Source organism: Tachysurus fulvidraco, chromosome 4, assembly GCF_022655615.1.
Source record: "Tachysurus fulvidraco isolate hzauxx_2018 chromosome 4, HZAU_PFXX_2.0, whole genome shotgun sequence".
Classification (NCBI taxonomy): Eukaryota; Metazoa; Chordata; class Actinopteri; order Siluriformes; family Bagridae; genus Tachysurus; species Tachysurus fulvidraco.
This window is the reverse complement of record NC_062521.1, coordinates 7,696,228-7,708,913: the sequence shown is the minus strand read 5'-3', so window position 1 is coordinate 7,708,913 and position 12,686 is coordinate 7,696,228. Positions and strand designations below refer to the sequence as shown.

Below are 12,686 nucleotides of genomic sequence, written 5' to 3'. Positions count from 1 at the left end.
TTCTTTTAAAATGTTTCTTTCTTTTAGAAAATTCTTGAACTGGAGAGTTCCCTGGCCAAGTCACAGGGAGAAGCTACCCAGGCAGATCAGTTTTCAGCAGAGATAGAAGAACAGAGGAAAAAATATGAAGGTGAAATAGATGCCATAAAAGCAAGGCATCAGCAGGAGCTGGAGAAATTGTTGGCAGAACAGACATGTGCTTTGAACAAGCAGCACTCCGTTGTTGAAGAGCTAGGGCAGAAACACAAGTCTGAGATTGACACAATGATGAAAGGCAAAGAAATAGAGTTTCAAGAGCATATTAGGGAAATGAACCAAAAAATGCTGGAGAAACTGGATATCAAACAGACTGAACTGGAGGCTCTGTCCTCAGAGATAAGTGAGATGCGGAAGTGTAAAGAGCAGCTAGAGGAGAAACTCGCATCCGATGCAGCTAATGTGGAGTTTGAAGTGAGACTAAAGGAAGAGCAGTTGAAATTTCAGATGGAGGTTGACGACATAAAGCGTCAACATGAGAAGATACTAGAAGAACTAGAGAAGACTCAGAAAGAAGAGCTGAATCAGCTAAGAATGGTGCTAGAGAAGAAGGATAAAGAGTTTGAGCAGTATGTTGAAAGGGAAAGAATCTTACAGGAAAATGCTGCAAAGGCTAAACAGGATGTGGAGTTAATGTTAAAGGAAATAGAAGACCTACGGTGTGTTGCACAGTCTGAGAAAGAGGCACTTGCTGAGTCTGTTACTCAGTGTAATTTATTGAAAGAGGAAATAAAACAGTCAAAGAGTCAAGTGCAAAACCTGGAAAGACTTCAAGAAGAAGGTCGTATGGACTATCAGCAAAAAGAAGAGTGTCTTCAGCAAAAGACTAATGAAAATTATGAATTACAGCAGAAGATACAGCAAGCCTTGAATGACCTGGCTGAAAAAGAGACTGCACATGCTCAATCACACCAAGAAATGCAAGAGGAGCAAAATCGGCTAAAAAAGCAGTTAGATGAGGAGAGAGGTTCTTATGAGAAAAAGGTAGAGAGCCTAAGAAAAGAAATGGATGTCAAGTTGAAATCCCAGGAGACCAAAATGGAGAAATTCAAGCAGAAAGCCAAAGAAATTCAGGAAAAGTTTAAGAAAAAGCTTCACGAACAAGCGGAAAGTGCTAAAGCAGAGATAGCCAAGAAGGACAAAGAACTGCAAGAGAAAGACCAACAGGTTAAAGATAAGATTCTTGAGATGGCACAGGCAAACTCAGAGGGCCTCAGCAGCACATTATCTGACTTACAGGCAAATCACAATGAGCAGTTAGAAAAGATTCGTGAGGTACATAGACTTGAGCAAGAAGAGCTTCTGCGTGTTTGGCAGGAGAAGCTAAGCCAGCAGGAGGAGGAGCTGCAGGAGAAGCATGCCCTGTCTTTGCAAGAAAAAGTGCAGGAATTGGAAGATATCTCTCAACAGCTTGCAACCAACAGAGAGGAGCAGGAACAAATGGTTCAAGAAGCTAAGAACCTTAGGGAAGAGCTTTCAATGAGGGAAACCACAGTGCAGAAACTACATACAGAGCTCCGAGAAGCTGCAGTCAAAATAGAAAGCTTGTCTGAAGTAGAGGATGTCCTCAAAAATCAAGTAGAGACTGTAGAGAAACACTTAAACCAGGCTTTAAATGAAAGGAACCTATTTCAGGACCAGTTCACTAAGGCTGAGGAGTCTAGTAGAGAGAGACTTCAGGCATTGTCTGAAGAGCTAGAAGATGCATGCAAGAAGCTTACTATACTTGAAGCTTCCAGAAGTAAGGAGGATGAAAACCTACAGAGGAGTCTTGAAGAGAAAACTACTGAGCTTCAAAATAAGGAAACAGAGTTTTTGACACAAATCGGTGGCGTTAGTAGGGAGCTGGAGCAGCACTGTCAAGGTGCACAGGCAATGTTAAACGATTTCTCAGAGCATCTGTGCAAAAGAGTCGAGATGAAGGTGAATGAGCTGCAAAATAGGGTTACATGTAATCAGAGGAAATTGTGCCATTTAAAAAATGTCATTTTGACAAAGAATGACACAATCTGTTCTTTAAAGAAAGAGCTTAGGCAAGCCATAGAGGAGAGCCAGAGCCTTAAGAACTCGCTTGAACAAATGGCTCTACAGTTAAATGCAAATTCAGAGAATCTTAAAGCCTTAACAATTGAGAAAGAGTCTTTGCAAAATGATGCTAACAATCATTCCCAGGTACTTTCTGAGAAAGTTCTATATATAGAAAAACGTGATGAAGAAAATAAAAACCTATCTGAAAACCTTAAAGAAAATATTTTGCGTATAAGTAATTTGGAGCGCATCATAGACGACCTAAAGAACCAGTTATCGCATAGCATAACTGAGAAGGAGGAAGCCATATCTCTGCTGAATCAGCAGCACAGTGAAGAAAAACAAAGCCTCAAAAGTCAGATGGAAGAGGCTGTGGAACGCATGGAAAACGAAAAGGGCTTAGCTGTCGAACAAGTCGATACGCTCAGGAATAAACTGTCTGAACTCAAAAAGAAAACAGACAACAAGCTTGCTCAGAACCACAGCACTGTCAGATCTCTTCAATGCAAGATAGAGGACATGGAGAAGCAGATAGCAGAGAAGGATGAGCAGCTACAAAGTCTCACTGCCAGTATTGACAATCAGACTATCAGTAAGTCAGAAATGGACCAGGTTCTGAGTGAGAAAGAGCAGAAGGTAAGTGCCTTGACTTTAAAGTTAGACAACTGCACAAAGAAGATAAGTGAACTAGAGGAACAACTCAAATTGCAGGCCACAGAACAGAAGCAGCTAGAGGCAGAGATGCAGCACCATCGTAACTTAAGTGAAAGTGAAAAGATGGAACTGGTTCAGCAGCTCCAGCAAACCAAGGAGCAGTGTTCTCATAAAAGTGATCTTGTCTGTGAAACAGAAGAAAAACTCCAGGCTTTAAAGAAAGAGTTTCAAAATGTCAACCAAGAACTGGAAAGCCAGCAAGGAGTCTTTGAGAGGGAGAAAGCAGAAATCTTAAAGTCAAAGGAGGAGGCTTTGAAAGCAGCAGAAGAGAGTACCAGCAAAGTAGCTGAACTGAAAAAGAGAGCTGAGCAAAAAATTAGCTTGATTCGTAAGCAGCTGACTTTACAGATTGAGCAGAAGGAGCATACCATCAAAGATCTGCAAGTACAGCTGGAGGATATTAAGCAGAGCCAGAATGATAAGGAACAACAGGTGAAGAGTTTAGAGGAGAATGGGAGGAAAATGGAGGAGGCCATTAATAATCTAATGGAAGAGCACAAAAAGCACCTGGAGCAAGTACTATCTGATGGACAATTAGAAAAAGAGAACCCTTTGCAAACATTAAAGGAAATGAACAAGGATGAATTAGAAGTAGCAACTGCCGCTACAGTAAATGAAAGCGAGGAAGAGGCCTTTTCAAGGATCAGAGAGCTGGAAGCCAAACTTACTGAATCTGAAGAACAGAACACTACCTATCATGCTGAAATCAGCCAACTTAAAGCAGAACTATGTGAAAAAATAGTACTGGTTCAGGAACTTCAGAAGACTTGCTTGAGTCTTGAGGTCCAGATTAAAGAGAAAGAGGTTAATGTCATGCAAATGGATGAGTGCTCTTTGGAGAAAACCAGCAATCTCTTAGACTTGGTGCCTATACAGTATGCAGGAGAAGAGGACTCTAAAATTAAACACCAAGCCTGGGAGACTGAAAAGGTTCTCTTGGTGAAAGACTATGAAATGAAGCTCCAAGACCTCTGTAAGAGACTGGAGGAAAAGGAGGATCAGCTTAAAGTCCAACAGAACTCGCAGCTGGGACTAGGACAAACAAATGAAGAATGTCTTACTGATGGCTCTAAAAGCTCAGAGAACAATCTACAGCAAAAAGTGGTGGAACTTGAAAATGAGAAACAGAAGATCCAAAAAGATTATAACCGGTTACAGAAAGACCTTCGCTCACTAAGGAAGGAACATGAAAAGGACCTGGAATATATGAAAAAAGAAACGACAGAAGAGACTGAGAAGAGGCTGAAGTAAGAAACAAACATACAGAAAATAGTTCATTTGATATTGTTAATTGTTTATGAAACCTCTGTTGATATTTTTTCAGGCTTGAATTGGAAGATTTGGAAATGAAGCACAACTCTGCACTTAAACAGATGATGAGAGAGTTTAACACCCAGGTAGCGCTAAAGGATAAAGAGCTTGAAGCATCAGTGAAAGAAGCAGTTGGTAAGAGGACAATGTTATTTAGTTTTTTTTTCGTACCTGGAACCTTTTTGGGGAAACAAACCAGCAGTAACAATGGCCTGTGTTTTATACCGTATGTTTTTACTTTGTCTGTTTTGGAAAGAGGATTTAAGAATGCAGATAGAATGACTGGGGGAAGATTGTACAAGCTTAATTATCTCATCTCTGTCAACTCCATACAGAAAAGGCGCAAAGGGTTGAAGCAGAACTTATGGGACTCCATCGAGAGGAAGTTAATGAACTACAAAAGACAATTTCTCAGAAAGAAGATGACCTAAAAAGAAGTATCCAACGTTATGAGCAAATTCTCCAGGTGCAATGAAATGCATTTCAGTATCAGCTGACAACGAGGAACACAAATTTGCCATGTGATTATTTAGTATCATAGGGATGTTGGTTCATCAGTAACCAGTGGTGGTCAATCCTTTTAAAATCTCTGCCGTATACTTCAGCATGTAATCAGAAGCATGAGGAAACTATAAACCCCTACAAGAATCTCCACTGGCTCCCCACAGAGTTCCTTATATGATTTATGCCTAGAGGATTTTTATATCCACACTTGCATATGCTGAGTGTTTCATTCATGACCAGTGTAGTTTGCTGTATATTTAATGTAGCATGTAAACATACTTTATCTTAAATGACCGAAAACTACAGATATACATGTAGAATCCTATGTTGTCTATGTAGAGTCGAGAAGAAGAAATGGGCACTCGAGTGTGGGAGGTGCAGAAGGAGCTAGAGGATCTGCAGCAAAGGAGTCTCAGTGGTCCTCAGGTATGTGTAAGATTTTCCCACGACCACTACCAGATGGTGCTGTTTACCCCCTCATAAAATGTACCATTTGGTTCCCTCATCTTTGGACAGATCCCTAAGAATTGTTGTTATGGCAGAATTCTTACTGAAAGAAAATGGCTGCTTGCCAAAGAAACCTTTTTGGATAGAGTTTCTACAACAGTTTGGACTATCCAGGAATGATGTTTCCCTAAGTCCATTTTCAATTAACCCCTCCCAGAGAGGGGCTTGGAGGTAGATTTATGTAGAGCCTTATTCTCTTGTGAGCACATTTTGAGGTCCAGAGTCAGGCAGGATAAAACGTGTACATGCTCGTATGTGTTTTTGAAGGTTTTTTTTTTTTTCCATTTCAAAGACAAGAATCAATCAGTGAATCTATTTCTTTTTATATAAGATTTGTATTTTAGGAGGTACAATTGTAGCCAGTTTTAATGCTTTCCTTTTTTATCAATTTTTTTTTATAGACCAACTGTTTTCAACATCTTGTAGTCATCATTGTTACTGGGTTTAATGGTTATAAATAGATTTTTAACAGAAACATGTCTCAAAAAATTTACATGCTGTATTTACAAAATAGATTTGCTTTCATACAATACATTGTTCTAACGATATAAAGTTTCCATGTTTCCATATCATATTTGTTAGTGCTATTGCTGTATTGTTTGTGTATTGGATCTCACTTTCTGTTTGCTTCCTTCTTCTCTTTTAGGGTGTTGAGGAACTTCAGGTTAGTTATTTTCCCCCCATTTTAAATGTTATTTAAAAATCATATTTAAAATCAAGTTTAAATCATATAAAAATGTATTCATTCACTCTTTAATAACTGCCATCCTCTGAGTAGTGTATTAGTCAACTCGGCAGAAATGTACTTAAAGACAGATTCATCATTTCCACATTTCACTCTTAAAGTCTCTCACCCCCCTTTAGGTTCATCTTGCTGAGAAGACCACCCTGCTAAGTGAAGCCAGGCTAAAAGAGCAGGAATACCAAGATAGGGTAAGTCTGGCCCAAGAACAGAGCCAGAACTGTTCGGAGCATATTTTCCACTTCATGTTCTCAGGCTCCATTCCCCTTTGGCAAAACAAAACTGGAAGTCCCCATGAACTCAGGTTCGTTACTCAGCACATCTGTTTACTTTTACTGTAAAAGTTCATAATTAAAGTAAGATACCCCTCACACTGGTTCTTGCACCACAACGGAATACAGAAGTGCTTGAACTGGGTTTTTGTGGGCTGTACTTGCACTTCTCCACATTCCTGTTGAGATTGCCGGGATTTGTGTTGTAAAAAGAAACCAAAATATATCATATCAGAATTTTTTTTCTCACCCCGGTGCAAAATTACAATTTACAACAATTATACTCTTTTAGAAAACCTCACAGTAACCTAGTTGCATAGTTGCCACTATTATTTGTAGCTATTCATTATTCCTTCCACCTTGACAAAATGCTAAAGAAAATCAGCCCTAAAGCATGATGCTGCCACCAACATGCTGCACCATATCCATGTTTTTTTGTTTTTTTTTGTTTTTTGTGCCAAATATCACGCACAAAGTGCATGTTTATTGAAACTGGCAGTATAGAGGAAAAAACTACCTGTTCTACTTCATCATAGCATCAGAGTCTTGTTCTTGTCTGACAGGAGTGAAATCTGCTGTGTTCTTCTGCTGTTGTTGCACTTTCAGAAAAGGGAGATTAAAAAGTGATTATTTGAGTTACTGTAGACATCCTGGCAGCTCAAACCAGTCTGTACATTCTTCTGTGATCTCAGCCTGCAGACCTTAGCTCACCGGATGTTTTTTGTTTTTCGCTTCCATTCTGTGTAGACTCCAGATATTGCTTTGTGTGAAAATCCCATTATGTCAGCAATTTCATGAATATTTAAACATGCTGGTACCAACAATCATGGCATGGATAAAGTCCAAGAGATCAGACTTTTCCCCATTCCTATGTTTGATGATAAATTTAAGCGTTTGACTTGATTCTGCTAGATTTTACACATTGCATTACTGCCACACTATTGGCTGAAACCAGCACCTTAAAACCTGTTTCTTGTGTTCACTGTAAATCCTGAACTTTGCAGTTGGTCATATAATCCAAAAACACCAGCAAATCAGATAATGTGTTTGGAATTAAACTGTGTTGTTCAAAAGGTGAAGTGAGAAAGTTCAGTTCCTGGAGATCTCACTGTGGCTGTTACATGGTTTCAGTTGGGGTCAGTTTGTCAGATCAGCTTATTTATCGCTCCCTTCTTTATCTATGCTCCATGATGAAAGGCTTGTTTTAATTAGCTTGGCACCTCAGATCCTCATCAGTCTGTCCATTCTGTCTAGTTTAAGCTTTTTTGTTGTTGTTGTTTATGTTTAGAACTTTTGCGAACAAGAACTAATATTACTTGGGTGCAGCATGAGCAGTAGTTCTAAAAGATTTGAAGAACTCCTTGAAAGCATGTGTTCGTCCTCACACCCCCTGACTTGGGTGAAACGTTGGATTTAAAACCACTTTAAAATCTCTTTTCCATTTTTAACACTGTTTATTCATATTAAATATCATGACTACCATTTGACTGTCATGGCTGTTTCAGATGTCTTTTTGAAAAATAGCCAAACCTTGATTGGCAGTAATTTGTATTTGTATCTCAGTGTTCTTCATTGTTCAATATATTACGCCTGCAGAAAAAATGTTAATTAATGAGGAAATGAACAAATAACTTTTCAGTTCTACTCTGTGCTTTGATGCTCAGTTTAACAGACACTTCTGACTTTTTCTTCCCCTAGATCCATACTCTGGAAGACATGATACGGAAGGCTTATAAAAACTCGGTGGTGTCTCACCTGGGAAAAGGTGAATCCTGCATTGCCTTTAACATTTAATAAGCTTGCACTTAAAAAAAAACAAACAAAAGAAACTGCCTATAATACAGATAAGCTGTTTAAGACTAGGATTCAGTTTTCATCTGAGATATATTCTGTCCTTGACTAAGGGCTCTTTTTTGATGCCAGAATTACAAATACTGTGTGATCCGTTTCCATGTAAAGCAGCTGGATTACAATATTCTATTTTCAATCAGCCAGTTCTGAAGGACTTTAGTCATAAAATTAATATTATATTTTCACAGTATTCATTATGACAAATTGTTTTAATTTTTTTAAATGATTAATTTCTATTAATTTTACGTAAGCCAGTTGTTTTTTAAAACTGGAAGCTGAAATAATTCTTGCTTACAATTTTCATAGAAAAATATTTGCTTATTGGGTTGATGATATATACCGAGTAAAACAAATTATTATTATTTCCACCCAAAACCTTTTTAGATTTTAGGAATATTAAACATTATAATCACATTAAAACTATTCGACGTTTTAAAATAGTATTTAAAGAGGTTTTGTGTCCAAAGTTCTTGCAAAATCAACTGCTTAAATCTTATTGTTTGGAGGCAATTTCTTTGTGTTCAATGTAAATCATAAACGTTGCAATAGATGATTACATCCACAAATTGATTTAAGCTCATGATGATGACAGCAGCAAACCAGGCTATTGGTTGATGGTGAATGAACTGTGCTGTTAGGAAGGTTACATGAGAAAGATCAGTGACTCCGGTTTTCCTGCCTGCAGGCCCCGACGTGGCTGTAGCATGACTTCAGTCGGGGTCAGTTTGGCAGATCAGTTTATTTATGACTCTGTCCTTTATCTATGCTTCATGATCAAAGGCTTGTTTTGGTTGTCTTGGCACCTCTACTCTTCATCAGTTTGTCTCTTTTGGCACATCCAGGAGCCTGAGAGTCATCAGTCGCCATTTAATGGATATTCCAGAGAGCTAGTGGCTTCATCATCCTACCATAAATTGCCCTTGGATTGTCATAAGACTAGTTCACACAATTAAGCAGTGTGTTGAGTCAAATGACTAGAGGCGTTTTCCTGCTTCGTACCTTCTTAACTGTTGCTCGATGGCTCCAATATTTACAGCTGTTTATATGGAATGGAAAGTAGCCAGTATGAAGTTTAAGTGAGAATTTGGCCAGACTTTTCTCTTTGTTTGTTTTGGATTTTATTATACACAGAAATATTGAGCCCCACCTCCACCAGCTTAATACACAGAATCTGTTTAACTATAGTTTTGTTTGTGTCATTTAAAAAAAAAATGCCTAGAATTTATTTAAAAAGTTCATTCTCAGCCATAATGTTTTTAGCTGTTCATTTCTCACTTTCCAAAGCATGCACAGTCACCACCCAAATTCAAATGAATAGAAACCATTTTGTATGTTGGTCACAATGTCACTTTTGTACTTTTATAAAATGTTACCGTAAACTGCATGCCTAATTATTCTGGCAGGGCCAGAATACACCCAGTCCTGCTGATTTACTGACTGATTATTAGTATGCTAAAGGCCGTGTGTTTGAGTGCCATTTGAGCAATACTAAAGTATTTATGAATATCCTGTCTATCATTTCCTGTCTATAAATGTCAGCACACAAGCTAAGTGCTCAGGCATAATCTCAGATAATAAGAAGTAAATGAGATGTCTAAACAAACCCATGCATTGATCTCCTTTTCCATCTGTTCCTATGGTGACTGGTATCCTCTTGCCATCAATTGCACTAATCACTGGTGCTACAGTAATATAGGCCATGCAGAATTAAGTTTGTAGATGCCAAAATCCTGTCATCTGCCTGCCCCAGTTCCAAATATGAGAAAGAAGCTGGAGGGCAAGACAGACTGAGACAGATACAGAGGGGAAAAATAGAGAGAGAAAGAGAGAATACTAGATGTTGTGTGAACTCTGACCTTCAGAATCTGTTTTTAGATAAAACTTTTGAGAGATAGTTGGTAATAATAGATAATCTGCACTAATGATTAAATATAAATATTTTTAGATCTTCCAGAACCCTCACTCTGCAATGCTGATCCCTTCACCGAGCCCACTGAGTTTGAGTATCTGCGGAAAGTCATGTTTGAGTACATGATGGGCCGAGAAACTAAGGTAAAAATCTCACTAAGATTATTTCTTATAGAAAACCAGCATATTCGTGAATCCTGAATATTGTTTATTACATCTATCCACCATATTATGTACTATATATAAATGTATGTTCTTGTTTGTATCCCCCACAAAAGCCATTCTGTGCTCATAGTGAGGTCTTAATTGACATATTTTGTCCATTTAGCCTAAGCTAATTGATGGCTAGTTGACAGAGCCCTAAACCCAGCAGGGACCCCCTGGGTTAATAAAAACCAGCAGCCTTATGACATCACAGCAGCCCTCCCTGTGAGGACGGATGTCCGGAGGGCGACACGGCAGGCAAGGCCACGTCATACGATGAGAACAACATACCAGTTTAAAAGAACAGCCAAAGCTTTGCAGCAGTCCTGGTTCCAATTAGTGTCGTATTTATAAGCCGAAGCGCACACACACGCAGGCAGATGTGTCTGGATCTAACTGCACAGCATGTGACAGATAATTAGCATTTTTGCCTGTGCATGGTTTTAATTGTTCACAGACAAGTGATGGGAAGAAACAGAAGGGAAGGTAGAAGGTTTTACAGTTTCTCATGAGGTTTTACTTTAATAACTGTATGGTTAGGAAACTAACTCTGTGTTTAAACTGTAGTGTTAATCCTTCAGTCTGGTCTAAACAGTTTATCCTGCACTCATTCACATCTTTCCACCCTAATCTTCACTTTAAGCAAATTACTGGAAAAGTTGCATAATATTTTCCTGCGCTAATAATGAAAAAGATCGTCATTTCATACCTCCCAGTTTTCTGTAGCAAAGTGCCAATGTAGGGATCCTCCCAGCTAAGAGCACAGTGTTTACCCTTATATGAAATTTCGAAATGAATGTGAGGAAAAAATATTGTCTGGCAGAACAAATTCGGTTTTTTTGTTTGTTTGTTTGTTTTAAAGATGATTCTTGCAGCATGTATGATTCTGTACAGCCCACACTTTGGACTACAGAACTGCAAAGGAGATCTGAAAGCATTTGGTTATTCACCAAAGATGTTTCAATATACAGTTTTATTTAGAATCCACACAAAGACAAGTTTCTTTTCCTGTCATCAAAAGTCGACGCATGTTAGTTAGTAGGATGTTCTGATTCAAGATTCAACAGCATGAATACTTGCCTTTTTCCTGCAATAGCTAGTAAAGCAGATAAAAGAAAGTAATCAGCCCGGTTGTAGTTTTGTAGTCTTTTAATAATTTGCATTCCACCTCTAACATACATTTTCAGAAGGATTTTTACAGTATTTCAAAGCTGGAAGTTTAGTGTTGTATCACTTCTGTCAGAGAGAAATAGACATATTTACATTAAAAACAAAAAAAAATGGTTCTAATATTGCTTTTTAACCTAAGTATCCTCTTAAGATATGTTTTTGTAGGACTTATCATTTTGGCAATGAAATAATGAAGCACGAGTCAAAGATGATGCATTTCCACTGGTTGTTTGTTTACAGACGATGGCCAAAGTCATCACTTCCATGCTGAAGTTTCCAGCAGACCAGGCACAGAAAGTTCTGGAGCGGGAGGATTCTCGAGTAATGGTTAGCTCCATTTTCAGATTAAATGTTCAGACAAAAAAACATTTTTCTCTCTTTGGTGTTTTTCACAATGCAACATTCTGTCAATATGTAATTTACTCTACATATAGCTTCAACAGCTCAGCTTTTACTGCATCTGTATGGTGGAAGAATTTCCTGGTGTCTTTTAGTGTCATATTCATTATGTATATTTTTGATGTTATCATAGAGTCAGAGTAAAGAATAAACAGAATAATATAAAAAGTCCTAAAAGACTATAGTAGACTATAACTGTGTATAACTTAGTATAATAACTGTGTTATTTATTATAAGCTATAACTGTGTTATTTATAATAAGCTATAACTGTGCTTCTTTCACCCCACCCCCACCCCTCTATCTCTCTCTCTCGCTCTCTCTCTCTCTCTCTCTCTCTCTCTCTCTCTCTCTCTCTCTCACACACACACACACACACTCTCGTGCTTGATACAGCCTTGGCTCCGGTAAGGGTGGATTCAATGAGAGATAAAGAGCTATTCTGCTGCTACTGCTGCTGCTATTGACCATGGATCAGAGGGACTAGAGTACGGCTATTAACTTACCTAATGAACGCTTGAACTTTATATTTATATAATGAACTTTATATTTCTGTGTGAGAGAAGAAATGTATACCAAGATGTGTGTGTGTATGTATGCTCGGGGTGTGAATAAATTGACTTCTAGGTGCCAGATTCAGAGAACTGTCATTAATTTTGTTTTTACAACAAAATTAGAACTTTGATTTTTTTTTTTTTTTTAATAATTCTTCTTTTTAGACCAGCGGTTGGATTTTGTCCTTGTTAAAAAAAAAAAAAAAATCTACATTTTATATGAATTTTGTGCAATAAGATTTTTTTTCCTGTAGTATGTTCAGTTTGTTTTCATTTTTATTTTTTCCCCTCTATATTGTATGCTGTAATGCTCATCTTTTCTGTGCACATGTAAATAAGCATATCACTTAAAACTCAAAGTCCCATAGGACTTTGTTTACTTCCGCTTTTAAACTTCTACTGTATTTTTTGGGACTGAAGTAAAATACATATTGTAAATTGTAAATCACTGGAAGAAGAATCTATATAGCTGTACTATAGGGCACATT

At 37.9% G+C, this 12,686-nt stretch overlaps 1 protein-coding gene across 5 annotated transcripts in view; it reads left to right on the top strand.

Moving 5' to 3' along the window:
- golga4 (golgin A4) overlaps positions 1-12,686 on the top strand; it is a 28,225-nt gene that overhangs the window by 15,493 nt on the left and 46 nt on the right. For all 5 annotated transcript variants that reach the window (XM_047812141.1, XM_047812139.1, XM_027165694.2 and 2 more), the window contains 10 exons: positions 28-4,025; positions 4,103-4,224; positions 4,425-4,555; positions 4,933-5,019; positions 5,747-5,764; positions 5,965-6,033; positions 7,813-7,879; positions 9,911-10,017; positions 11,488-11,574; positions 12,041-12,686. The exon at positions 12,041-12,686 is cut by the window's right edge and continues 46 nt beyond it. In XM_047812141.1, coding sequence (XP_047668097.1) covers positions 28-4,025; positions 4,103-4,224; positions 4,425-4,555; positions 4,933-5,019; positions 5,747-5,764; positions 5,965-6,033; positions 7,813-7,879; positions 9,911-10,017; positions 11,488-11,574; positions 12,041-12,055 — 4,701 coding nt within the window. In that variant the 3' untranslated portion in view covers positions 12,056-12,686. The remainder of the gene's footprint in view (positions 1-27; positions 4,026-4,102; positions 4,225-4,424; positions 4,556-4,932; positions 5,020-5,746; positions 5,765-5,964; positions 6,034-7,812; positions 7,880-9,910; positions 10,018-11,487; positions 11,575-12,040) is intronic.